Source organism: Armigeres subalbatus, chromosome 3 (assembly GCF_024139115.2).
Source record: "Armigeres subalbatus isolate Guangzhou_Male chromosome 3, GZ_Asu_2, whole genome shotgun sequence".
In the NCBI taxonomy this organism is placed as follows: domain Eukaryota; kingdom Metazoa; phylum Arthropoda; class Insecta; order Diptera; family Culicidae; genus Armigeres; species Armigeres subalbatus.
In genome coordinates, this window is record NC_085141.1 from 180,389,928 (window position 1) to 180,417,814 (window position 27,887).

At 39.1% G+C, this 27,887-nt stretch overlaps 1 protein-coding gene across 7 annotated transcripts in view; it reads right to left on the minus strand.

Moving 5' to 3' along the window:
- Positions 1 to 5,184: 5,184 nt before the first annotated feature.
- LOC134224889 (homeotic protein female sterile-like) overlaps positions 5,185 to 27,887 on the minus strand; it is an 87,488-nt gene continuing 64,785 nt past the window's right edge. For all 7 annotated transcript variants that reach the window (XM_062704533.1, XM_062704532.1, XM_062704534.1 and 4 more), the window contains 3 exons: positions 20,428 to 22,166; positions 8,663 to 8,831; positions 5,185 to 8,604 (listed from right to left, as the gene is read on the minus strand). In XM_062704533.1, coding sequence (XP_062560517.1) covers positions 8,539 to 8,604; positions 8,663 to 8,831; positions 20,428 to 22,166 — 1,974 coding nt within the window. In that variant the 3' untranslated portion in view covers positions 5,185 to 8,538. The remainder of the gene's footprint in view (positions 8,605 to 8,662; positions 8,832 to 20,427; positions 22,167 to 27,887) is intronic.

The following is a 27,887-nucleotide window of genomic DNA, read 5'->3' on the forward strand; positions in this document are numbered from 1 at the left end:
TTTTCAGATGTAAACAAACCGCAAAATATCCATCGGTGTTTTGGTATCCAACGATATGAATCGATGGACTAAAACGTAATGAAGGTGCAGCGATGTTCGACAGTAAAATTCGTTGTCAAAATATATCATAAAGTTGAGATCGTACTTTATCAGAAATCTGATAACGTTTCATGAATATTCATATCGTTATTGTGATTAATTTGATGGTAAAGATGTAGCGATGTTCATCTTTCAAATACTTTGTCAAAGTATATCATTGCGTTGATATCATACTTTATATGAACTATGATAACGATTCATTAAGATTTGTATCATTTTTGTGAATAATGTAGTGTAAAGAAATACCAGCAAAATTATTTAATTTTAGATAAATAACTTCGAAGAAGTTTGACGAATGGTTGGCCGGGAGGCCTTTTCACGAGGGGTCGTTCAAAAATTACGTCCAAGATTTGAGGGGGAGGGGAGTCAAGAATGTGTGACAGTTTGTGACCAAGGGCCTCCCGCATAATCAATAAAGCCATTTTACGAGACAGGTTCGAACAGCTGATCGAAATTTTGAGTGGACGGCTCGGTCTTTGTTTTGGTAAATTTGCATGCAAACCATCATCATTTCGTCATCATCATCATCATTTCATTCCATTTTCCTTGTAAAATGTAAATATTAGTGTTAGGTCTCCTGTCATTTGAGCTTTTTATAAAATGGCTTATAAGCTATATATAAAATGGCATATATGCTTGAGATACCTGCTTGATTATAGGGACTCGAAAAAGATTTTTTTTGCAGTAATTAACCGAATATATTATCAATTCGGTGCAAAACCGATTTATAGCCGCTAACAAAGTTGGATTTTTCTCACAATCCATATGTTAAACCTAACTTCGGAAGTGGTGCGCTGTTTTCATTTGGTGATGTGCTATACAGCGCACTACTTCCGAAATTAGGTTTAAGGTATGGATTGTGAGAAAAATCCAATTTCGATAGCGGCTATAATTCGGTTTTCTATTGAATTTATAATAAAAATGTTCGCATTAACGATTGCGCCCTAGCACCGGTTCTAAGCTTCGATGCAGAGTACACGAGCTTTGTTCGCCAGTTGAGGCCCTTGGTATTTAGTTAATAATATCGAGGTTAAAAAAAATATTTTTGAAGCATTTATGCAAGTATGATTTACTTCGTTAGAGCATCATTATCGGTCGCGAGCATTTTAATCACCCGCACAGCGCTTTCATTTTAGTTTCGTCACTCGTTTCCGTATCGGTCACTATTTTCGGCTCTCAATTTGGTTGCTGTATTCCGTACCGGTGTCGTTTGACAGTTGACAGTTCATCAAATAGCAGCGCTCTTATCGCGCTACTAAATTTGGTCACCTGTCAGTCGCGCTACTGTTATAGCAGCGCGTTTAGTAGCGACCAGTAAAGTGTCAAGTAATGATACTGCGCTGCCAAACGGCTTAAACTCACCACCGGTAATCTTGCTCTTATTGACGAGCGGTAAAATAACTTTCAGCAAAGAATAATTTTTCCTCTCTTCTGATATTCCTTTGAGGACAGCCTGTCTTTTTGGCATGTCTTGCAGAAGGAATCCATCACTTCGAATCTGCTTAATTTTTTTTTTTTCGTAAATAGATTGCATTGATTCATCGGCTCATACTTCCGTCGAGAGCATTGCTGTAAAAAAAGCTTGGAACATTTCTTTCTAAAAAATATGTGTTCAATTTTATCAATGTACAGTCGAGGTTTGCACTGATTGATCACGTACTGGGTAGTGTACATTGTTGTGCTGAAAAAATCGTCGAAATCCATGTTCAGTCAATGTTTTTTTTTTCGCACTTCCAACTATTTCTGAAAAATCTGAGAATGTGTCAGCTGGTTTATTTTTGCGCATTTTCGTAGTATGGCCTGTTTCAAAATATTTGAATGAAATTTTGCGATTTTGCGAACGTTCACAACGTCAGAGTTGATTAAAAGTATCATGTGTTAGAACATACTGTCGGCGTATCACCAACTTAGAATTCGAAAGTCGGGACTTCCGAACCGAACTTTCTTCCGAAGCTTTATCTGTCAAACTAATTGATGCGTTGTTTAGCGCATCTTTAGGCGAGTCTAGCGCACTAGTTCTAACGTGACGAAAAATCTCTGTTGAAAACTTCCTCGTATTTAGTTTTGATTTCATTGATTATTCCCCCTAAATTTGCACAATTTGAGATTGAATTCATAGAAAAAATATCACAAAACTTGTTTCTCCACCCAAAGCAAAATATATCCAACCAGTCTCGTCCAATTAAAGAAATGAAGTTGTGGTCATTATCCAAAACAATTGAATGCAGACGAGATTCTATATTATTTAATTTAACAGTTACTAAAGCTTTACCAAAAACCTGTAAGGCAGATCCATTGATAACAATTAGTCTTTTAGTACATTTGATAAGTCTAATTTGAATAAAATGCCTCTAGAAATCGGTCTTGCTGATAACTGAACCTGCTGACCCACTGTCAACCTCCATTTTGATTTTCTTTCCTTCGACTCTAATCTCAAGGAGACAAGGTTCATTCACTTTTTGAATTGCCTTCACCATTAAACAAAGATAATCACCTGAGCTATCACTATCAGAATCGTAGTCGACGCGAAGCCTTTTGAAGTATTCATGTACTTTTTCCTTGGGGGGGGGACCTCATCTACAAATTTCACAGCACTTCTATTGTTCCTACGGAAACAATACTTTTGGACATGACCCTTCTTGCCACAAATTTGATTACCTTCCTCTACTAGAAAAGCGTTGACCCGATCTAGAACGACTTCTATTGTAACGTTGATTCCCTCTATCAAAGCGCGATCTACCCCGGCCATTTCCTACGTAGACTCTCTGATCATGCCCTGGTGATTTCCGTCCTAATCTATACTTCACAGAATTTACATGCCTGTCCTCATTGATAATTAATGCATTAGATTGAGTAATCTCTTTGTTCTTGATAATTTTTTCTGCCATCTTTAAATTCAAATTATCCTTATCCAATGAACGATGTTCTTCTTCTTCTTCTTCTTATTGGCATTACATCCCCACACTGGGACAGAGCCGCCTCGCAGCTTAGTGTTCATTAAGCACTTCCACAGTTATTAACTGCGAGGTTTCTAAGCCAGGTTAACATTTCTGCATTCGTATATCATGAGGCTAGCACGATGATACTTTTATGCCCAGGGAAGTCGAGACAATTACCAATCCGAAAATTGCCTCGACCGGCACCGGGAATCGAACCCAGCCACCCTCAGCATGGTCTTGCTTTGTAGCCGCGCGTTTTACCGCACAGCTAAGGAGGGCCCCAATGAACGATGTTGTACATCCTTGTTAAACACTACATACACTAGCTAGTCTCGTATCGCTGAGTCCCTAAACTCACCAAAATCACAAGCTTCTGCCAGCAGTTTAACACCTAGAATAAAATTTTCTCCGGACTCACTAGGGCCTTGCCTCCGAGAACGAAATTTGTAACGTAACACGATCTCAGAATCAACTTTATCGAACCTCTCTTTGAGTTTCCTGGTAATTTCCTCGTAACTTAAAGTTCTTAAATCTGTAGCGGGATACAACAACTTCGATTCCGCAAATGTGGGAAGCCCACAACAACTCATAAATATATCTTTCTTACGATCTTGCTCTGTATTGTTACTTGAATCAACTCAATGTAGTTAGAAAAACTTGTTCCGGGAACATATGGGTCTACCGTACCGATCAGTGCCATTGTGCTACATATGAAACAATTATTTCAAAACGCACCAAAAAGATAAAGAAAATAATATTTTCACTTACCTCAAAATTCCGCTATCAATAAAATTCCTCAGATCAATCCTCCGCGCTTACTCTGTACGGTTTTCGCGGGAAACGGAGCCAGGGGCTAGTTCCACTAATAAAAGCTTCACCGAAACAAAAATGGTATGCGTTCAAACGTCGCTCCGAAGCGCAACCGCATCAACTTGACCGGCAATAGCGTCACAGTCCACAAACTATACAAACGAACAAAAAGAATATAAGTATAATGGCTACACAAAAGCTGCACTGTCAAAACATTCAATAGTTCAATTCAAATTCAGTTCAATAATATCAATACAATCAATTCACTTTCCTAAAACTAATTTTGCACCTTCGGCTTGTCACTTCTCTTAGTTGCCTACCTTCCAAAATATCCGAAAAACTTCAATCCAATTAAACTATCCGAACTTCCAAAACTTTCCTTTTGCACACGCTTTGCCACTTATCCTCGTCGCTAGTAAAAACCGAACACTTTCAAGTCCAAGAGTAGAAGAAGCATAGCATAGTTACGGTGTACTTCGTAGATTGGACACTAGTGATACTCATGTTTCTTTTTTGGAATCCTTATTCAGATTGCTATCAGATATCAAGGTGGGTGTGGTCCTTGATTTCAATCTAGGATAAAAATCACAAAAGCATGAGGATTACTACTCCTGGCCACGCCCATCTTCACCGTAACTTGGGAGGAAAAGGAAGTGTTGGTGTAGTACTTACTTAACGAGAGGCCCCCGATTCAGCGACACCCTCATAAGTACCACGGAGTTGGATATTGGGGAAGGTATTCGTTAGGTCAGGATTTGCCTGTAGCTGACAATGTGACCGTGGTAGATCTTACACCGCAACACACCACGCAAAGGTGTCTACCCAGCGTTACGAGGGGTTTCAAGTCCAAGAGTAAAAGAACTACGTTTATTCGGATCATAGGCTAGCAAAACAAAAGACATATGTTATACACAAGCTGTATACACCTTTGATAGCTTTTGCCCTATCGGCAATCTGAGCCGTTATCATATTTTACATTGCATCAAATCGAACGGATATTATAGTCCTAACATTGTACCAGACTCGCCAGGAAAAATAAATATCGGCATCAAGTCTTAGAAAACCTTTCACTCCACCAGCCGAAGCCACGCAGCCTTTTCCAAGGCTAATGAATTAGTTGCCCTCGTCCCAGTCGAGCTACCTTTCGTGTCGTACCGGAGGATCCGACCTTCATCCGGAAGGAGTCACTCGCGCATCATAAAGACGGAGATGATCAAATTCAGCAATTGCAAGTTGCCTCAGTAGCATCAATCAACATCAGATGTCACTATTACATAACATTACACTTTTATATTGGAACAAGGAAGGTGATATTTTAATCATGAAAGAAGCTAAGTCCATTTTTCATTGTTTCTGTTAACGTTTATGTTTTTTTATGTTTCTTTTTATATCATTTTTTTGATTGTATTTAAGTTAATAAAAATTGAATTTTTATTATTTATTTACGTTCTGGTATTATATTTTTGTTAATCTTTTTTCACCATCGTATCTTACTACATCTATTGCTCTTTTCAAAACATTTTTTTTTCACTCCATAAATTTCTCGCAAGCCATACCAATTAAGATCAAAAGACAAGAATGATCGATAACTCTAGGTGAAACACCTGTTTCTTTATTTATTTGAACAACTACGTACTAACGCTCTAAAAACTACTATGAACATTTTTATGAGCTTATTTGTTTATTTATTGCCTACCCTTCTTAACATTCTAGTAATACTCTCATAAAACTAGTAGAAAATTGGACCATCAATTGAAGGAAAAGTGCAAAACAGGTGTTGGTACTCCTCAGTCATGATGGTTTGATGTCCATACGGAGATTTATTACATTCCTTTTCAATTCATTCATCTGGCGTCCGCTAAGGATACGAAGTTTTGTGTATTACTGGTTGTTTCTTGAGTTCTACAAATCCTAATATTTTACAGTATTTTGTTTCGGGTATATTTATAAACATCATATACACTTTATTATGCTATTACTTAGCATTAATTTTATAGGAGTACCAATTACTGGTATATAACTTATAAAACACTGACTTGTTTGCTAATGAATGGACTTTGTACAAATGATACAAGTGATGAATGCAACATGAACTATTTATAGTGGTATTAAATGTAATCTCATGCGGGGAAAGGATTATTCTTTCGTACAGTTGGTGAAGCCATAAATACATTAAAGCTGATCAAACAGTGGCCCGATCAAAAGAACTCTAAACATATTGACATCTCTAGGACTTCATGGATGAGGGGAATTGTAAATCATGTTGGAGATACTTGAACAGAATTATGTTTAATTCGGACTGAAAATAGAGATGAGTTCATCGACTTCTGTCAATCCGGAAAATTCGCCAGTTATGAATTTCAAAATAAGACCGTTTAGTACCCACCTGTAATGTATCGCGCAAAGTAAACACAGCATGCACGCACTAGCGAGAAATTTTTTTGGTTGCTTATTCTATGTTCAAATTACTCCAGAATTGTCGATTACGACGTGTATCACGTAAAACGTGATTTATCGACAATTTTCACTTCTTTTGAAATTCCTAATTGTTCTCCTATTAATGATATTATCTGTGATATTATCAAAGACATAGGAAAACTACATTATGCTGCTTAGTTACGACACTTTCTTATTATTGTTCTGTTGCTCAACAGTGCCATGCAGAAGAAAAATTGAAAATTCAATACTCGCGCTTAGTTTCATAGGGGTGTAACTGCGTTGATCGATTTCTCTTCATCGATTTTATATTTTGTTAATAATAAAATCGTTTCAAAAGCTACAACCGTGATTATTGATTATGGTTCAAACATAATCATCTTTTATCACACCAAACCATTAAATCATCGACAAACTAGCGCAATTCGGTACAATAATAAAAAGAAAACATCTACGAAGAGAAATCGATCCATTCAGTAACGCCCCTATGTAACTAAGCGCGAGAATATTTCAATACTAGATCGAATAAATATAGAACATATGGCGGATAATCAAACGGTTCCTTACGTTTCTAACAAATTGCCAGTTATTGCCTTATCCGTGCGTTATTAAAGGTAAAATGCAATAAGACAAGTCCAGCATAGCACTGATAGGTGGATATGTCTCATTATTCACATTCAATTATACTCATTCCAAGAATTCCTGTAGTACACAGCATGTTGCGAGCAAATCGAATGAGTATAAATGCCAAAAACGTGGAACGATATAAAATCAGTATTTTGCCCACAACCGGTCAATTCTTGCGAATGAATCGATTATAGATAAGTGTCTTAAAGATACACACACGCACACACAGACAGACGTCACCACAATTCTTCCAATGGGTATTCTGGCTTTCTATCAAAAACCTTTGTTACAATTTGGATGCACCGGTCTTTTGTAACTAGTCTAGGTTCCCTGATCGTAAATTTCGAATCATTAACGTCTAGCAGATGGCGGAGCTATTTGACGGAGCCCAACACTAAAACTCTTTCAATCACGTTATTCTAAACTAAAGAATCTAGGTTATTCTTTTTAGAGCAATGAGATAATGAAAAAAAGTTCATTTCCCTTGACTTTGGATTTGAAGCTGATGTAAAATCAGCTAAAAGAAACGTCTTCGGCAAAAGCAATCAACAGAATCAATTCATTTAAAATCGTACCTTCTCTCCGGTGATATTTCCACAGAATCTTAGTAATCACCTGATGTTTATGATCATACATCTTTAAAAAGCTCATACCAGTTGGTTTACGCCCGACAGACCGATTTGGATTCTTAGTCCTTAAATAATTTAAAAAGGAAACTGTCGTCTATTATACATTATCCATGGTATATTACCTTGTCATCATTTCAACCAAAAAACATCGACAAAACTAGTCCTACATCGGACAACAATTGAGCCACCATTGTGTTATAATTTTTGGAGGAGAAAAAAGACAAAACATAGGAAGCTATTGTTGTGACCATATATTTGCAAAAATTGCCATCAAGTCGCACTATATACAATTGAACAAATTTGACGAAGCAACATTAAACTCAGGGAAAAATAAAATACTACTCGTCCACGAGACTTTCAAATTGCTTCGCCGGTGAAGATACAAACAGCTCAACTGCTTAGCAAACGTAAACTGCGCAGTCTAAGCTCCAAATATCAATTTTATTTGCTGTTTTTGGCTATTTAGTGAACTGTTTATTACTAACATTTCAACGTCGAGCTAACATTGATTTTCCACATTTGTTTCTGCTACCACATTCTAATTTAGTCACAAAACTGTTGTTTTCTTCTTGTTCATAATCGTTGTCATCTTACAGTAAAATCGCTATCGCATCAGCATGGGGATATGCTGAAGATTTCCCTACACTTGAAAGTTACACTTTACGTTCTTACGTTCGATTTTAAATATATATATTTTTAATATTTTTACGTTATATCACAAATTATAATGTCACTAACTTAATAGCATAATAATTATGATCTCAATGTCTCAATGATCTGCTGCGTCTTCCCTTTGGTGTTGGGAATTTTTACTAGTCTCATACTCTACTAGCGTAAACACAATTGTTTTAAAAAAGAAAGCAACCACTTTTCAACTCTCCTAGTGTACAGTAAGTTTTTTTTTCTCGGTGGTATGCTTGGTGGGCTTTGACCGGTGTCAAAACCCCCATGGAAACGAGTGTGACCCGCCGAAGTCCAACAAACAAAAATGACTATCTTTACAAAGACTCTTCGAATGCAGCCATCACATCGCTTTGCATGTTCATATCTATCTGCCCGGCCATCTGTGAATAAACAAAATCATAAATCTAGTGGCATTGAAAGGAAAATGTCGGATCTTACCGCTTCTCGCCTGCGACGTTCCTGCTCCAATTTCCTCAGTTCGGCCCTCTTGGCCGCTGACCTATCCAAATTGTGCGGTGTTGTAGGAGTTGACGGTGAAGGGCTTCCCTGGGGAGATGCTTTGATTTCTTCGACTACCCGGGTGGGCACTGGTTCTGGTGCAACTTTACTGTAAGCAAACAGGATTATATTATTATAATGAAGTACCCATGAAAACGCGCTTTAATACAATTCCCTCACATATTGGCAGTAATTGATTCAAGGTGCCCAAATAGGATAAAGATCGTACACAAAAGGTCAGCTATGAATACAACAAATTAATTGTTGTAGACAAAAAGCGCAATACGCAATAAAAATATATTTGCGGGATTTTGGCTGATGGACCAAAATCTCATATGAAACCTCATCATTTCCCGTAGTGGGCACCACTCAGCCGTCTCTAGCAGGGCACATGGAGAGAACGTGCATTATTTTAATTTGTTATTTGTTACATGTTGATAGCTTATAGTTGTATAAAATAATAGTAACGTGGAGTTGTTACACTGGCGCCCAGCTAAATAACCCACAATGATAGTAATGGCGATTTGATATTACGGCAAGTATTGATTTGATTGCTTAACGTGTGATTCATTTGATTTTTCGCGAGAATCATTTGTAATCCAATTTAATTGTAGGATCAACAGAGCTAGTTCAGTGTAGCAAAGAATCTGATTATAGAACAATTTGCCAAGACTCGTTGGCGTTCAGACATTTTTTGGTAGGATTCGCTACCGTTATTAAGGTTTAGAATAGATTTAGTTTTTTGAGATTTGTGGCTTAGGTTAAGTTTCCAGTCTGTTAGTCCTCTAGTCAGATTTTTCGCAAGCTGTCATGATAGAGAACTGATTCGGGAGGCTATACCCCATGATAAATTTCTTTTAGAAAGCTCCAAATGCGGGGAGCACTGGCTCTGATGATGCATTTCAACTTGTTCTACACAGCCTTGCAGTAACCTACACGAAAGGAGGGAAAACAAAGCGAAAATCACCATTTTTCTGTGGGGGCTGCCTATCCGATTCTGTTTTTTCGCACTTGTAGGTACAAGTATGATAAATTTGTTATCATGGCTTGTTATGATTCGGAACAGTTTTTGCCTCTCTTTTATCGTTGTTCGTTAACTTTTGAGAGCGATTTCTGCAAACCCTGGTCTGGACTCAAGAGGAAAGCCTGAAAGTAGGCAATAAAATGTTTAGTTGTGATGTGTCCCAAGTTTGTTCCAGACACTGACATCGAATCGTTGATGCCAAATGGCAATAATTGCGGGATCTGAATGATGGACCAAAATCTCATATAAAACCTCGACATTTTTCGTAGTGGGCACCACCTAGCCGTCTCTCTAAGGGCATTATTTTAATTTGTTATGTGTTACAACTTTCCTAGCAGTGCAGCCTAGCCTACCCTAGATCATAACGAAAACATATTTTGATACCAAAATCACATTGAAATCATAATTTGTTTCCAAAATTTGATTTAACAAAAAGATACTATTATAAGTAATCAATATCAGCAATTCCACAAAATCGCAACAAGGTATCGATTTGTTTTCAAGCTTTGCTCAAGTGATTATTGAAAGCTCAACAGCGAACATACATACTTTGATGCTCTTGCCCCGGACTATGTGTGTTTTTTCTTCGCTGATTAAAACGAGCTTGATGTTGAACTTCATGTAAGAATAATGATGCCTTAATACACTGCTCCGTAAGAAGAATGATTTTACTATTGAAAATAAGTTGAGGTTCGGCGAAATTCAAATCGAAAGTTGCTGAATTATTAACTGCGGAAAATATTGAACAAAATCTAGATTTTTCCAAACTCCGATGTTGTTGAAGAGAAGTTCCCATAAAATCAAATTGATAGGAAAGCATGAGAGCAAGGCTCGGAATGCAAAAACACTTTTCAAACATGCTGTCGTAATTTGCGCGAATTATAGTGGATAACCCTTAAAAATAAATGCATAAGGTCATATGATTGGAAAAAATAGCTCAGAATATGTTCTGCTAACTGAACCGAAAAGATGGTGTTGCAACAGAATTTTCTCGTATCAAGTCTGAGAGAGCAGAAACAATAGTATCGACTCATAGTCAGCTACGGTGATAAAACCTGCGGAATTAAATGTCCTTCCAAGTATGTTATTTAAAAAAGATTCACAGGAATAAAATGTTTTGTTTTAGTTATAAAAAATCATGTTGTTCTAAAATTCAATTTGAAATAAAAAACAAAACCTTTTTCGGCAAAGTGTTTCGGCATCTTTCAGACCATATGCTCACGTATTGAGTCACGTGATTGACGATAAATTGAGTCCCCCAAGAGCAAAAATGTAAAAAAAAGTAGGGTTAGGCGGGGCAAGATGGGTCACGGGGTAAGATGGGTCAGGGCCGTTTTTGAGCATCGTGTACATTTTAATGTGGAGATTATGACTTTGTAGGAGGAATAATTTGGTTCTACAATATTGTCACTCGATTTGATGATAAAATTTTATTTTGGTAGAGTATGGCAAGGTAAAATGTTTTTCAGCATTGTTTCTTATGCAAAACACACTTTCTATAAAACGTGTAATCTCGTCGAGCAATGTAAAATTTAAACATTTTTAGTAACATAGTGAACGTATTATAAGTCATGTAGGTGATGTTATACTAACTGCGTTGAAATAAATAAATTTGATCGAAAATTAGACATTCTAACATGAACTTACAAATGGGGCAAGATGGGTCAGCACATACTGAGGGCATAGTTCGTATTCAAAACATATTTACCATTGCTGGTTCAATCATTTTAAGATTACTTTTGACATAATGGTGTTATTTTGTTTATTGAAAATGTCTATTTTCTGTCTTTAAGAAAGCAATACTCAGACGGCTTGTTTTTATAAGAATTTGCAGACATTTTTGAATGTAGAGCCATTTCTTCATCCAAGGCTCAAACATTATGTTTTATTCGATATAATCATTGGCAATAAAGCTATCTATCTGTGTGTAGTTCAATATTGGGATTAAAAACATTATTAATTGCAGTATTTAAAGGTGACCCATCGTGCCCCGCTGTTTGACCCATCTTACCCCGTCATTTTTTGATTGACAGAAAAATAGACTTCTACTTTAATGGCTCGAAATGGAATAAAAAGTGGAGTTTTTGTTATTTTATACCTCTGGCTTACAGATTATGAGCTATTTTTATAGATCCATGTTGAAAAGTTGAATTAAAATGTTTCTGTTCTGAGCTATTAGGAGTTCGCCTTAGGCGACCCATCTTGCCCCATCATACCCTACGTTTCCCCATACTAATCTCCATGTAAATTTAAGACACGATGCGGCATGCGAGGTCGCAATCAATCGAGCCCATACTTTGCACAGTTGATTGGGGTCCCAAAACGATTCAGAAGAACCTTGATCTCACTTGATCGAACTCAGTTACGCATACTCAGTATCTATTTTTTCGAATGATGCATTCAAAAATTACGCACTAGGTCAAATTGTTCAAAATAATAGCAGTTTTTGTTTTGCAAATATCAGGAAAACAATTAATTGAAATGCGTCATTCGAAAGAAATAGATACTGAATATGTGTAAATTTCAACATATTTGTAGTTCACTGAACTATCTCTTCACAGCTGGATCTTCTAGTCGGTCTATTTTGATTCGTTGCCCGTACCTCTACTCCCGACGCTGAATCCGAGCAATGCGTTGTCGGATCTCGTCAATTAGAAGATGATGATCGATTGGGATTTCAGCGATGCGTTTATTACGGGCACCGTCTCCATTTTCAGCTGATCCATTACTTCTTCTTCTTATTGGCATTACATCCCCACACTGGAACAGAGCCGCCTCGCCGCTTAGTGTCCATTACTAGAGGAGCCAAATACTAGACTTGTCAACTAAAAGCGGCTCTAGAGAAGTAAGTCAAACGCTGCTGGCTGCAGACGGGAGAAACGGGCGCAGGTGGACTCCCCGGTCGACGATGGGAGGAAAGCCGAAACAACCGGCGATAATAGCCTCCTCTACGATATTTCACGACGCATGATTGGAGCAAGGACAAATCCTTGGATGCCAGAGAAAGACGCGACATGTCAGTCACTCACCGATCCAACTGATCAGCTGAAACGTTGGCTCGACCACTTAGAACAACTTCTTTGATAGGGAAAGGTTCACAATTCTCTGAAGGCAGCAGGCAGGATTCCGCCGCGCACGATCAAGTCAGAGCCATTCTGTCACGCTTTGCATCATCTTGAAGCAGGACAATGAATTTCAAGAGCCCCTCTATTTGGTACTGATTGACCACAGAGTCCTGCAGAATGGAATTGCTAGAGTGAAGCTAGGATGGATGTTTCATATCTTTGTTGCTGTCCCATCGTAATTGGCCATCGTAATCGACGAAATCATGGCCCGCTCTAGCAGCCCACCACCATAGAGCAATCGAACGACCTCAATCCAGATGATGATACTGATTTATCAACGTTTCAGCGCTCAACCATGTAGAGTAAACTGAATGACCTACGCACGCTCCCACTCATAAACGTCAACAAGACCAATACGTTGGATGTTAACAAATTCTACAGAGCGGTAGCCGGGCAAACAGTGGAGAAAGTCGAAAACCAAAACCAGCCAACAACGGGGGGCGGACCAAGATCAACATCGAACATGGAGATGCAATCGGTTCAGACAATGCACTAAATCCCGAATACGGAACTCTAACGTGAAATCTGTGAAATCTCCAGTGAGAATTGGTGCGTATTAGCAGAGATCACATAGATTTGCGAGTGTTCATCAACCGATGTCAACGTCATCGAAATCGAATCTATGACAAAAGGTCGAAAGACAAAAGGTCGAAAGGACAAAAGGTCGAAAGACAAAAGGTCGAAAGACAAAAGGTCGAAAGGACAAAACGTCGAAAGGGACAGAAGGTCGAAAGGACAAAAGGTCGAAAGGTACAGAAGGTCGACCGGGACAAAAGGTCGAAAAGGACAAAAGGTCGAAAGAGACAAAAGGTCGATCAAGAACAAGTTGATAGCAAGAAGAATTTAAGAAATGCATTTAACTTCAAGCAGAAATAACACACTCATCATATCAATCAAAGTTGAAGAATGAGCAATTTTCAAAGAAGGAGTAATTACTATGAAACAATATTATGAATATCTAGATAGTTCTGTTAGAGATAAAAAAGATTGTTCATTTAGGAAATAAATAAAACTTGTATTGCGCGACAGAGTTGTCCTATATAGTTGGCAAAAAAGTTGCTCTTTTATTTTAAACTATTTTTGGCAACTAAATACAATTCATTCAATGAGTTCAAATAATAGATGAATATCTAGGTTTTCTGAATGTCACTTCGATCTGCCAAAATAGTGTACTCCGCAGCCACGCAGGCGCACACATTGAAAATACACCGGCGTGTAATATACGCTGGTGTATTTGATTTGCGGCGAGCACCATTTTGACAGTCGAAGTGACATTAAGGAAACTCAACATTCATCTATTAGTTGTACTCACTGAATGAATTTTATTTAATTGTTAAAAATAGTGAAAAATAAAAGAGTAGAGTTTTTGCTAACTGTGTAGTGCAACTTTGGTGCAAGGTTGACTTTCTTCGTTTCAGTTTCTTGTCTATTTCTACCTTTTGTCCCTTTCGACCTTTTGATCCTATTGATCTTTAGTTTCTTTCGACCTTTTGTCCCGTTCGACGTTTTATCCTTTTCGACCTTTTGTCCCTTTCGACGTTTTGTCCTTTCGACCTTTTGTCCCTTTCGACCTTTTGTCCTTTTCGACCATTTGTCCCTTCGACCTTTTGTCTTTCGATGTTTTGTCTTTCGACCTTTTGTCCTTTCGACCTTTTGTCTTTCGACCTTTTGTTCCTAACCCATCGAAATCCGATATCAACAGCATCTCCACAATGTGAATGGACGTAGGCCAATCACGCACCACGTAAGAGAAGAAATCTGCAAGCAAGCGCTGGAAAGGAATCCGACAGGATATCGTAACAGAGAAAACCTAGGATCTGACGACGAAACCTTAACAAAGAAAGTATAGTAAGTCCGGAAAGTCTGCGATTCCGAACCTATGCAAGAACTTCTTAGAACAGTCAAGTTCAGACAACACGTCTGTGATTTCAAAAGTACATCTGACCATTGCCCCTATTTATTCAACCAGCTTGAGTTTCATACTTGACTTTGTTGTTATTGATTCAACAGTTTAGAGTCCGTCAGCAAAAACAGCACTTTTCCAGAAAAAAAAAACAAAATATTGTACAGAAATAAGTTCCAGCATTTTTTTTAAATTATAAGTTTGTGCTATATTCACTACTGGATAAATATGTTACAAATATTCATGTTCTTTGCTTTATCTAAATATTCTTTGCTATCGTTTTCCATTATTTTTAAATTTTCTATGGAATAATTTCATTTTGGACATTCTTTTTGTTTCCTTGTTATTTTTTATTCCCCCCTCGTACCTTTCGAGAGCTGTCGGACATAAAATAAATTTAATATTTGTATCGGCCTTATTGCAAATAAAAAACTTAAAATATTTTCTTCCAAATTTAAAATACAATGAATGATATTTCCCTAGTGTAGCCAAGTTGGCTGTTATTTCGTTTGATTCACTTACCATTCGAGATTTTAACGAGCTCAAAATGAACATTAATGCTAGCTTCCCAGGAGCATTAGGTACCACAGTTAAGGACAGATACGATTCACTATCGGAGTTTCCCACTTTTCCCTTAAAGTAATTTTGACTAGAGTCTTATCTTAATTCGTAGCTTAGAAACGGCAGTATTTTCATAGTGGACTCAAAACTCGCCAAAAAACATCGGGTTAAAATACATCGGTAAAATACAGACAACGATTAAGTAATACATTACAATGTTACCTGTTATATCTTGTTATGCTTGTTATTTCATATTCAGGGCAAATTTTCACCTAAAAATGCTTAAATATTATGACAGACGTTCTTAGCAAGTGGGTTAATGAAAACAGTCAAAAATGGCGCCTGTAGTGACGAACAATAAATTTTGTTGATATTTTCACTCTTAATCGCTTAAAATGACGCTGCTTTTCATTTCATTTCATGCATACATAACAAAAGAAAAGTACAAAAATATGTGTCTGTTATTTTTATACAAAAAATCTTCATAATTTATTATTTTGTCTTGCGTGAACGGAATTAGGCGCTTATTGGAATAAGGGCACAGCACGCTATATTTATGTAACTTAATAAACAAAATATAGCCAAAAGTCCAAAATATATTCAAGATGTCCAAAACACTATCGTCACCCTACTGACCCTAGCAGCACACATCCCGAGCAAAGTTGGATAAATTATTGATAACAAATTCTATTATCCGGTTACCTAACATTTTGATAACTTAGTTTGTCATCAATTTGGTTCAATCAACAGCCAACGTAACACAAGTTACAGTATAACAGAATTTCGTTCCTGAAATAACTAAATGATAGCTTATTAAGTTAACACTGAGACCAAGTTGATAACACATTCTGTTATACCGTGACCTGCCCTAATTCCGCGCATCGCCTATACACAATATGTTTGAACATTTCACCAAATAATACGATGTCCATAATAGCCAGGTTCTGATAATTTGATGAAAACCACGGTATTAGGCGATGCGCGGAATTAGGGCAGGTCACGGTACATGTTATGTAAGCAAATAACAAATTTAATTTTCATAGTTATCAGTCATCACTGTTTTACCGAACAAATTAGTGGAATCTGCTTCACCGGCTTCACCACGCAGTGAAAAAATGCATGCCGTTACCAGGACTCGAACATGAAACGAGCGATTGTAGGGCTCCGTCGCTTTTTCACATAAGTTACTCCAACTCATTTGTAACCAGATTCAGTCGCCATTAAGTTGCTGTAAACTTTTCAAGTCTGACTTGTGCTTCTCGAGAAATAAAAGAATCGAACTTTACTGATTATGGATCGACTGTACGTTTAAATTATATTTGTTAAACGGCTACTCAATGTGCGTGTTTTTCAATATTTTTCCCTTGAACGACGCAATGCTAATGTCGGAAATATTACAGCGTTCGATAAACTGTGCAGTTTGATTGAGGAAGAATCAACTTATATACGGATCTCGAATTGGAACTCAGGGCTCATCTTAACTCACTTGAGCAATAATTTGATCGATACTTTCATGGATGCTTTCAAGATGCTTCATTAGTTCGTAATTCGCATTTGTTTATACTGGCTAGTCTTCCAGATGAAATTCAGAATAGATTGGAATAAATATTTGTATACGCGAAAGGGTTTAATGGTAAAGGGCATTATTTGAAGCGTATCCCAAAGTCGCGTTTCAAGTTTTTAAGATTCTAATAGCATTTGCTTCTACATAGCTTTGCGAGAATGGATTTTCAACACATCTCCAGATAAACTCCAAAGCAAGAAACAGATCAAACACTGAGGACGATTCGCTTTATCAAACGCACAATCTCGTATATCGAACTGGTAGGGGACCAGGGGGCATTATGAACACCCGGGGCAGATTGGACACCCCCAATATTCTTGTTAATTCAATCATTTTTCTACTTTCAATGCAGCGAACTCTATAATCCTTTCATAAACAACTAATTTATAGCGTAGAATCCATTGTTTTATTTTCTTAGCGCATAAATTTGACAAAAAAGTTAGAATGTCTTCCAAATGGTTAAAAATTATAAGTTTCACCTCCCATAAAATAAGCTTTACTTTACCACAGAAGATGATTTCTCAATTATTGGTCATCCCATAGCAAAATTCTGTTATTTACAGTGCTCTGGCATGCATTTATGACAAGTTTCCTTGATTTTTACAAAATTTCCAAAAGTTTTTAAATTTGTTCACCTGTTGGGGCAAACTGAATACTCTATATGGGGGTAGAACTGACACCTTAAAAATTAAAAACATAACCTCAAACTCATCGAACTAGGCTTTCATATCGTGTTATTATGGTGCGGAATTATAAATCGCTATAAAAGTTCCAGTACATGACATATATACCATAGAAGTCGCTGAAAGTGCAACAAAAAAGGATGTGTTTTGTAAAGACTTGGCAATCTCGTTGGCAAGTTGATCGGTACAAATCATTGGAAGGATTGACGATGCCAGTATATTATGCAATGCTTAGAGTAGAGACAATTGATAAGGGGTCTTGCAAAGGGGTACGCCGTTTGGCATAAAGCCGTTTGGCATAAACTAATTTGGCATAATAGTCGTTTGGCATAATGGTCGTTTGGCATAATTGATTAAAAACAATATACACCCGATTCTGTTTTTACACGGATTTTTTTTACAGGGCCGTGTAAAAAAAAATCCCATACAACATTTTTGCCAAGTTGCTCCATTTTGCATGATTCGTCGAGAAATCATAAAACTTTTTTTACACGGATTTTCAAATTTTGAACTGAAAACTTTTTTAACACGGAACGCATCCCCCGTGTAAAAAAGAATAGGGTGTATACTCAGAAAAATTACAATTCTTTCAGAAAAGTTGTTATTGGCATTTATGTAAGTTATAATTACAATATGATTTTTCCCTTCATTTCTCGGGTACTTATTCAAAAGGAACAGGTTGCCGAAGGCTTCTCCTACCTATATGTGGTGATGGTTTGCGTGGGAGTGCTATAAGATTAGACAAATCGACGTTTGAATCTTTGTTTACAAAATCACATACGTCCTTTTGAATAAGTACCCGAGATTTGTACATAGGCTGTTCTTTCAGTTTAAATGACTACACTTTAATAATTGATGTTCTTATCAAAGATTTAGGTTCTTTACAATTTCCCAGAAAACTTTCTGTCGAAAACCGTATCATTTGAATCTTTTTTCAAGAATATATTTACTAATTCCGAGGAGACCATTCCTCAGAACGTATTATTCCCCAAAAAGTGTAAGTAAAGGCAATTCTATTTTATTGAATTTTTGTTCGCATCATTTTTTTTAATCAAACGGTTGCTCGACATAGACGAAACACGTGATATGGCCTTTCTTTTATATCACGCGTTTGCTCGGTGCAATGCGAAAGGGGAGGATACTCCTTCTTTAAAATTACGCAATAGCTCGGGATAATAAAAAAGAGCTGATGATGCCTTCTTTTAAAGCACGCGTTTGTTCGGAGCAATGCAAACAGAAGATCATTCCTTCTTTTAAATTACGCGATTGTTCGCGATAATGCAAAAAAAAATGATGCTGCCTTCTTTTGAAGCTCGCATTTGCTCGGTGCAATGCAAAAAGGGAGGAGATAATTCCTGCTTTTAATTTACGCGATTTGCTCGGGATAATGCGAAAGTGTTGATGATGCCTTCTTTTAAAGCACGTGTTTGCTTGATGCAATGCGAAAGGAGAAATAATTCCTTTTTTATATTACGCGATTGCTCAGGATGATGAAAAAGAGTTGATGATGCCTTCTTTTAAAGCACGCGTTTGTTTGGAGCAATTTTTTTTTTTTTTTTTTATTCTTTATAAAGGTGTTTTTTTAATCTACAGACTAAGTTCAACACCGAAATGTTTGGAGCAATTCAAAAGGGGGAATGATTCCTTTTTTTAATATACGCGATTGCTCAGGATAATCCAAAGAAGTTGATAATGCCTTCCTTTGAAGGGAGCATTTGCTCGGTGCAATGCAAAAAGGGAAATCATCCTTTTTTTTATATTACGCGATTGCTCGGAATAATGCAAGAGTTGATGATGCCTTTTTTGAAAACATGCGCCTTCTTTATTGTCAATATCAAGAAGTATATGTTGAAGTCCAGCTTTAAGTTGCGCAAAGAATATGAATATCGAAAATAAGATCATTTTCATTGCGTTATGCCAAACGACCATTATGCCAAACGACTATTATGCCAAATGACCATTATGCCAAACGACTTTATGCCAAACGGCTTTATGCCAAATGACTTTATGCCAAACGGGGTAGCCCCGTCTTGCAATAAGTGTGAGGATCCATATAAAAACAATCATATGCTTCATACAAAAAGTTTGACATACATGTATGAGGCCGGCTGAAAGTGGCATATTTTTGCGTTACGTAATCAATCTTCCTCTATTCGTCATGGAATTAATATAGAAAACGACCATATATGACCTCGCTTAAGAAGAGGAAAATAGATTTTCGGATGTTGATGATCCAAACACAATTTTAGGTGTCTCATACAAAATTATGACAGGAAGATGAACAATTGGGTAATATTTATGTTGGATGATCCATAAAATAGGTTTCAATGGTATATAATCACAAGTGAGATAATTTTCTTCTCATTTTATAAGGGTGTCCATACTGCCCCATGGGGGTGTCCAATCTACCCCGCTATCTCCCCGAGAGTAGTGAAAAATTAACTATTACAAAATCGTCCTATTTGATTGAAATTGCCTTATTTTCAATACGATTCAAAACAGAACTGGTAGTTAACGAGTAATAGTATCATGTAATTGCTAGAAATCCGAATTATATTCAATTTAAATCACCTAAAATTGATTAAAACCTTAGGGTGTCCATATTGCCCCTTGTCCCTACCACAAATGCAAGTAAAAATATCGTACACTGCTGAAGAATAGAATATCAGAATGATTAAAAATATTGAAATAAAAGAATGTATGTTGGTTCTTGATTTCAGCACGACAAATTCATGACTAATCGTAAGGGGGGTCGCGAACCCGAAAAGTTTGACACTGATTGTGGCCCACCAAATGTAAAATGCGACTTCTTTAAAATATGAAAACTAATATTACTCAAACTTACCGTCCATTGTTGATATCCTCCTGTTTGACCTTCTGCTGCTGTTCCTGCTGTCGTTTGAGTTCCTTTTCGGCTTGTTCCTTTTGCGAGCGTTTCAACTCCTGCTGCTGCAGAAACTTCTGTCGGTCCAGCTTTTCTTTCGCTTTATTTCTGAACGCCTGGAACGTGTCCATTGCCGGTTTTTGCTTTGCTGAGGTAGGAGTATTCTGCGGAGAGCCCGCCGATGCTAGCTGGGACCAAGCGCTCTTCAGACTTTGATCATGCGCCGAGGACTTGAAGGCATGCGCAAACGCACCCTTCCCGTCCGGGGGCGTTCCGCTTATCTTCTTGTCGTTGGGATTCATTAACAGGTCTTCGATTGGCTTAGGAGTTAACATAAATTTACCTTCTTCCTTCTTCGGAACCACCGGAGCCACGCTGGTCCTGCTACCTGTTAGATCAATAGTAGGATCGTTCATATTGGGATTGTTTTGGTAACTAGAAGGTCGCATAAAGTTTTGTAGCGGGTCGAACAACTGCATACCGACGTTTCCCAGGTTCGGATTGCTGTTCACCATGGAATTCATTAGCATTTGGCTCATGCCAACACTAGTTGCGAGACTTCCCATGCCGTTCAATGGTCCATTCCCGTTGAAGTCGTTATTGAAGCCGTTATTGGAGTGCACCATCTGGTTTTGAAAATGCGACATTAGATCGATCGATGGCAGTAAATTTGCGTGGGCTTGAAGATTGCTCGCAGATAATTCCTGCTTAAAATCGTTAAGAAAACTTAGGCCTAATGCCGTTTGATCATTCTTCTCGAACGAGGCCAACGAATGTTCCAAGGGATCTAGAAAATTAGCCATTGCATGCATCTGTGGGTTATTTACGGATGAACGTCCAACTCCAACTGCTGGCAACTGTAGAGGCATGTGAGCTGATTGATTCGATGACTGTTTTCCCATCGGCTGTTGAGTCTGCGGTTGAGATAGTTGCATATGCTGCTGCATGCCCGCGGTCGCCATGTTGGCAAGACTGTTGATTGCTGCCAAGCCCGCCGATATCTGCGATGTCGGTATGTTGAGCGCATTGCTCATACCGTTGGTATTACTGGACGATAAACCATTATTACTAGGCTGACCCAGTTGGGATTGAGATTGTTGTTGGTTGGGCTGTTGCGGTTGCTGTGTAACATTGTTGATGTTATTCATACTATTACTGCTAGTGGACAACAAATTGGAAGGTAACATTGTTGTCGTATTTGGTGATGGTGTTGGTAATGGAACTTGGTTGCTGTTATTACTGTTATTGTTATTGCAATTGATGCTATTGTTACTCAGACTGTTATTCACAACACCACTAGTACCGAGTAATGCCGTTGGTGGAAGGCTCGACTGCGACGTCGGCTGAGTTGTTTGCGATAGTATGGGGGTGGATTGTGCCGTGGGAACTATTGCAGTTGTTTGTGTTTGAGGGACATTCGGAGTGACCGCTAAGGTTGTTGTAGTTGCGGTCGGGATATTTGGCGAAGTAGGACCAGTCGGTATCGTTGTCGTTAAAGCTGCCGGTGTTGATAAAGGAACTACAGAAGGTGTTGATGGGGTTTTGGGCGTCGCTTGAGATGCAATAGTGGATGTAGATGTAGTCGGCGCAGTGTTAGGCAGGGACGAATTACTATTAGGAACGGTGGATGGCACCGACGACACTGCAATGTTCTGTGCTGTGGCGGTCGTGGTATTTGTTGCGGTTGTTGCAGGTATTATCTGTTACCAATGAAAATAAAAACGGGGAGACAACAAAACAATAGAATTAGTTCAGGCGTCAATCAGTCAAAACAAGACAAAGGTAGCGATAATTGATTTCTGTAATTAAGAAATAAGACTAATATTCTAGCGATGGAAAATATTAAGAAATACCCATAATAATATTTTTACTAGATGATGTTAAATTAGTCGTCAATAGCCGTAATATACTAAAAGCTAATATATCAAGGTGGTTAGATTAATCACAGGCCCGCGTTTTGGTTTTCAGGTTGCCAGATCCCTTATACGTGATGCTATTGATGAGGTGAAGACCGCCAGTATATTTTGAAGAATACAAAACAATTATTAAAACAGTCAATCCCAAGATTATTGAATTTCTAACCCCTCATACCCCAAACATTATTCGATTGAAATTTTCTTGTAACGTTTTGAAGGCATTCCGTGTTTCTAAAACTGAAGTGAGCTCTCGCGACGATTGAGTTTTCCCTTAATATTTCCACATTGCGAACTGTACTTTCGGTGTGACGCCAATTCGCCATACTGTTATTTTTTGAAGGGCAAAAATTCTATTTTTTCGGGTAAATTGACCTTTCCCGTCAAAAATTGTATCTCGTTTTATTCTATCAGTTGATTCTTTGGCTTATTTAAGGTCAACTTTCCTAAAGAACCCATATTTACAAAAACCGAAAAATTGCTGCACGTGTGAACCGGCCTAAAAAATTCACCCGATGTTCGTTCAAAATCTTTGTTATTATTATTATTTCTTTATTAGGAGCAGCAAAAGCCCGGTTGGGCCAATTATAAAAAACAGCTTTTTTACGATTTTGGTTTTAAATTTGAAAAATACTTAGAGGCGTCAAAAAATATGAGTTCTTTGGGAAAGTTGACCTTAAATAAGGCAAAGAATCGATTGAGCGAATAAAAAATTTTGACGGGACAGTTCAATTCGGAATAAATAAAATAGTACCCGGTGTAGAAATCTCTGGCGTGATAAAGTGGTAGTAAGAAACGGAGTCTACGTACATTTGCTACTGTGCAAAACCCGATAGAACAAGTGTGGAAGTGACCACCAAGATGGGGCAGTCGCCATCGTATTGTCCATCCGGAACACAGTACGCTTTTTATACCGAAGTTGGATTTTTCTCCAGATACTACTACCATTACTTCGGAAGTAATGCGCTGGATTCCTTCCCCTAAGGACTGTCCAGAACGAATTCGACAACAAAACATCAAAATTATAGTGGCACGAACGACCATGAGGCCCTGGAGGCCAAAGAACAGAATCCTATCTTGACCCAAAATCGGTCAAGAATTCGGTAAGACATACTATCGAACGAGAAAGAGTAACTAGCCTTGCCACAATCATACTCCACCATGTTTGCCACCATAGAGTACTCAGCGAAAACGCACGATATAAACAGGCGCGGAACAGACGAAACTCGATTTTCCGGAGGAAAAAGCGTCAGCAGAAAGATCGAGACCGTGAAGACGGAGCAACTGTACCGCGCTAATAACGCACGAAAGTTCTATGAGAAGTTGAACCGTTCACGTAAGGGCCAAGTGCCACAGCCTGATATGTGTAAGGACATAAACGGGAACCTTCTTACGAACTAGCGTGAGGTGATCCAAAGGTGGCGGCAGCACTACGAAGAGCACCTGAATGGCGATGTGGCAGACGAAGATGGCGGTATGGTGATGGACCTGGAGGAACGCGCGCAGGACATAATTCTACCGGCTCCGGATCTCCAGGAAATCCAGAAGGAGATTGGCCGGCTGAAGAACAACAAAGCCCCTGGGGTTGACCAACTACCAGGAGAGCTATTTAAACTGGCTAGAGCGCTGCAGAGGTGGTCGAGGAATTCGTCTACCTCGGATCCTTGCTAACGGCTGACAACAACGTTAGCCGTGAAATACGAAGGCGCATCATCTTTGGAAGTCGGGCCTACTACGGGCTCCAGAAGAAACTGCGGTCGAAAAAGATTCGCCACCGCACCAAATGTGTCATGTACAAGACGCTTATAAGGCCGGTTGTCCTCTACGGACATGGACAATGCTCGAGGAGGACTTGCAAGCACTCGGAGTATTCGAGAGAAGGGTGCTTAGGACCATCTTTGACGGTGTGCAAGAAGACGGTGTGTGGCGGCGAAGAATGAACCATGAGCTCGCCCAACTCTACGGCGAACCCAGTATCCAGAAGGTAGCTAAAGCCGGAAGGGTAAGATGGGCAGGACATGTTGCAAGAATGCCGGACAGCAACCCTGCAAAGATGGTGTTCGCTTCCGATCCGGCAGGTACGAGACGGCGTGGAGCGCAGCGAGCGAGATGGGCAGACCAGGTGCAAAACGACTTGGCGAGCGTGGGGCGTATCCGAGGATGGAGAGATGCGGCCTCGAACCGTGCATTGTGGCGTCAAATTGTTGATTCAGTGTTATCTGTTTAGATGTTAACTAAATAAATGAATGAGAGCGCTGCACTGGGTCATTACCAAGATTTGGGAGGAGGAAGTTGATGGAAGGTGTCGTGTGTCCCATCTACAAAAAGGGCGATAAGCTGGATTGTAGCAACTACCGCGCAATCATATTGCTGAACGCCGCCTACAAATTACTCTCCCAAATTTTATGTCGCCGACTAGCACCAATTGCTAGGGAGTTCGTGGGGCAGTACCAGTCGAGTGTTATGGGCGAACGCTCCACCACAGACCAGGTGTTCGCCGTTCGCCAGGTACTGCAGAAATGCCGCGAATACAACGTGCCCACACATCATCTATTCAACGACTTCAAAGCCGCATATGATACAATCGATCGGGATCAGCTATGGCAGCTAATGCACGAACACGGATTTCGGGATAAACTGACATGGTTGATTAAAGCGACGATGGATCGGGTGATGTGCGCAGTTCGAGTTTCAGGGGCATTCTCGAGTCCCTTCGAAACCCGCAGAGGGTTATGGTGATGGTCTTTCGTATCTGCTATTCAACATCGCTTTGGAAGGGATAATACGAAGAGCAGGGATTAACACGAGTGGTACAATTTTCAATAAGTCCGTCCAGCTATTTGGCTTCGCCGACGACATAGATATTATGGCACGTAATTTTGAGAAGATGGAGGAAGCCTACATCAGACTGAAGAGGGAAGCCAAGCGGATCGGACTAGTCATCAACACGTCGAAGACGAAGACATGATAGGAAGAGGTTCAAGAGAAGACAATGTGAGCCACCCACCGCGAGTTGTCATCGGTGGTGACGAAATCGAGGTTTTAGAAGAATTTGTGTACTTGGGCTCACTGGTGACTGCCGAAAATGATACCAGCAGAGAAATTCGGGGACGCATAGTGGCTGGAAATCGTACATACTTTGGACTCCGCAAGACGCTCCGATCGAACAGAGTTTGCCGCCGTACCAAACTGACAATCTATAAAACGCTCATTAGACCGGTAGTCCTCTACGGACACGAGACCTGGACGATGCTCGTGGAGGACCAACGTGCACTCGGAGTTTTCGAAAGGAAAGGTAGCCAGAATGTCAGACAATAACCCGGTGAAAATGGTTCTAGACAACGATCCGACGGGCACAAGAAGGCGAGGTGCGCAGCGGGCAAGGTGGATCGATCAGGTGGAAGATGACTTGCGGACCCTCCGTAGACTGCGTTTTTGGCGACGTGTAGCCATAGACCGAGCCGAATGGAGAAGACTCTTTATATACCGCACAGGCCACTTCGGTCTTAGTCTGAATAAATAAATAAATAAATAATACACAGCGAAACCCAGCTTCAGGCCGAAACCTCAGAAGACAAAGCGACCGCTAGAAGACGTGGTGATTGCGGATCAAGTCGAAGTTTTCGCAGATAAGAAGAAAAAACATTCGGGGAACCAAGCAACAACGAGTTTCGTGTTACGGACTTTGAGAGGTGGGCACAGACAACGGCAGACCAACGATCACAGGAGATAAATCAACAACTATCGGACGCCAGTGCCAGTAGCAGCGTAGCAGACGGCGTGTCCAAATTCCTGAGCGCGGTGAATAGAAAGATCAACACCGAAAAGAAGAGCGAAGAAAGATCGCGAAGTAGGAACAGGCTGAGAGACGAATCCGTAGTAAATATCAGATTCAGAAGTAAATATCAGATTCGGAAGTTAAATAAACATTCAGAGTTTAGAAAACCACAAGGAAGAGCCAACATGAGTGTAAATCAAAGAGAACTATAACATAGCTTTCATCTCAGAGTGCTGGAGTAAACTAGAATTAGAGCCAAAATACAAAATACCAGGGTTTTTCTCATTTTTGAAATCAAACAACGACGGATATTGAGGTGCAAGAGTATTTATAAACAAGAAAATTAAGGCAAGAGCAGTTCAGCTACCTAATTTCCGTAGAATTCAAGCGGTTGGTCGTCATCTGTTGGCTGCGAATATACTGGTGGTATCGCTGTATGTGGCGCCAAGTATAATCGTTACCGACTTCGAGAGCCAGTTAAAACAAATCTTTCGTCAGGTTGCCGGATTCAGAAAGGTGATAATTGGAGGGGACTTCAACCCCCACCATTTCTCATGGGATTCGCGACATTCGGATGGAAAAGGTTCGATATTGTTCGATCTGGTGAACGATGAAAATCTTGTCATTTTGCATAATGGACAACCAACTTTTTACCCGGTCGATGTGAATAGGCGCCCTTTAGCCATTGACCTAGTACTGGTGTCATCTGCATTGCTTCTAGATAAGACTACAACCGGTCTGGACTTTGAAGGTGGCAGTCCCCATGTGGCCTTGGAGACAGTGGTTTAATTAGATATTTCGCGAAAACCACAACATCTCATTAACAGGAAAGCACTCTTCGAAGAGATTAAAAACGTGTGGGTGCTGATAGCGTATGTACCATCTCAGATCTGTAACGGAAAAACCTAATGACCTTGAAGTATTCCAAACAGAAGAACAAACGCCGAAATACTGGTGGACGGACGAAGTTGAGCAAGCCAGGAAGGATAAGAAAGCTGCCAGGATGCTATTCAATGGAACTGGAGGAATCAAGGAACTGCTGGATTTCAGGAAAAAGGAAGCGATCTTAGTCAGAATGATAAAAGTCTCGATAATAAAGACAAAAAAAACTACACTGTGCATGGTTTGAACTAAATTCGTACCATGGTTTGAACTACTGGCAGTAGCTCTCAAATATAATACTGACCCTACAGTAGGGGCAATATGAACATACGGGCCAATAAAAGCCACCCTCAATTTGAGCTTACTGACAAGTTTTATCATGTCAAAGTTATATCGACAATGTTGTTTCATAAGGGCGTAACTCGCAAACGTAAACATTGACTTTTTCTGCTAATTTCAAGAAGATTAGAGACTTCTGACGGTATTTTCCACTTCCGTTCGATAGAAGGCGCGGATCTCCACCAGTTCCAAATATTTGTTAGCTGGAAGTGGTCCTTGTTGCTGAGGAATTTGCAGGAGAAGGCATTGTTTACGTTTGCGACATTTGCCCTCATGAAACAACAGTGTCGATATGATCTTTAAGACAATGCTCCACATATGCCTCAACGTGAAAACCGCATTTTGAAAATGTAAATTTTTGCTACATAGGCAGAATTATTATAAGATTTGAAGCTTATGAATAAGATTTTAATGCAAAACTGACTAAAATACAGGTCAAAATTGCATTTTAATAATCAGTTTTGATTTGAATCAGATTTGAATTGAATATGCACACAAATTTATTACTG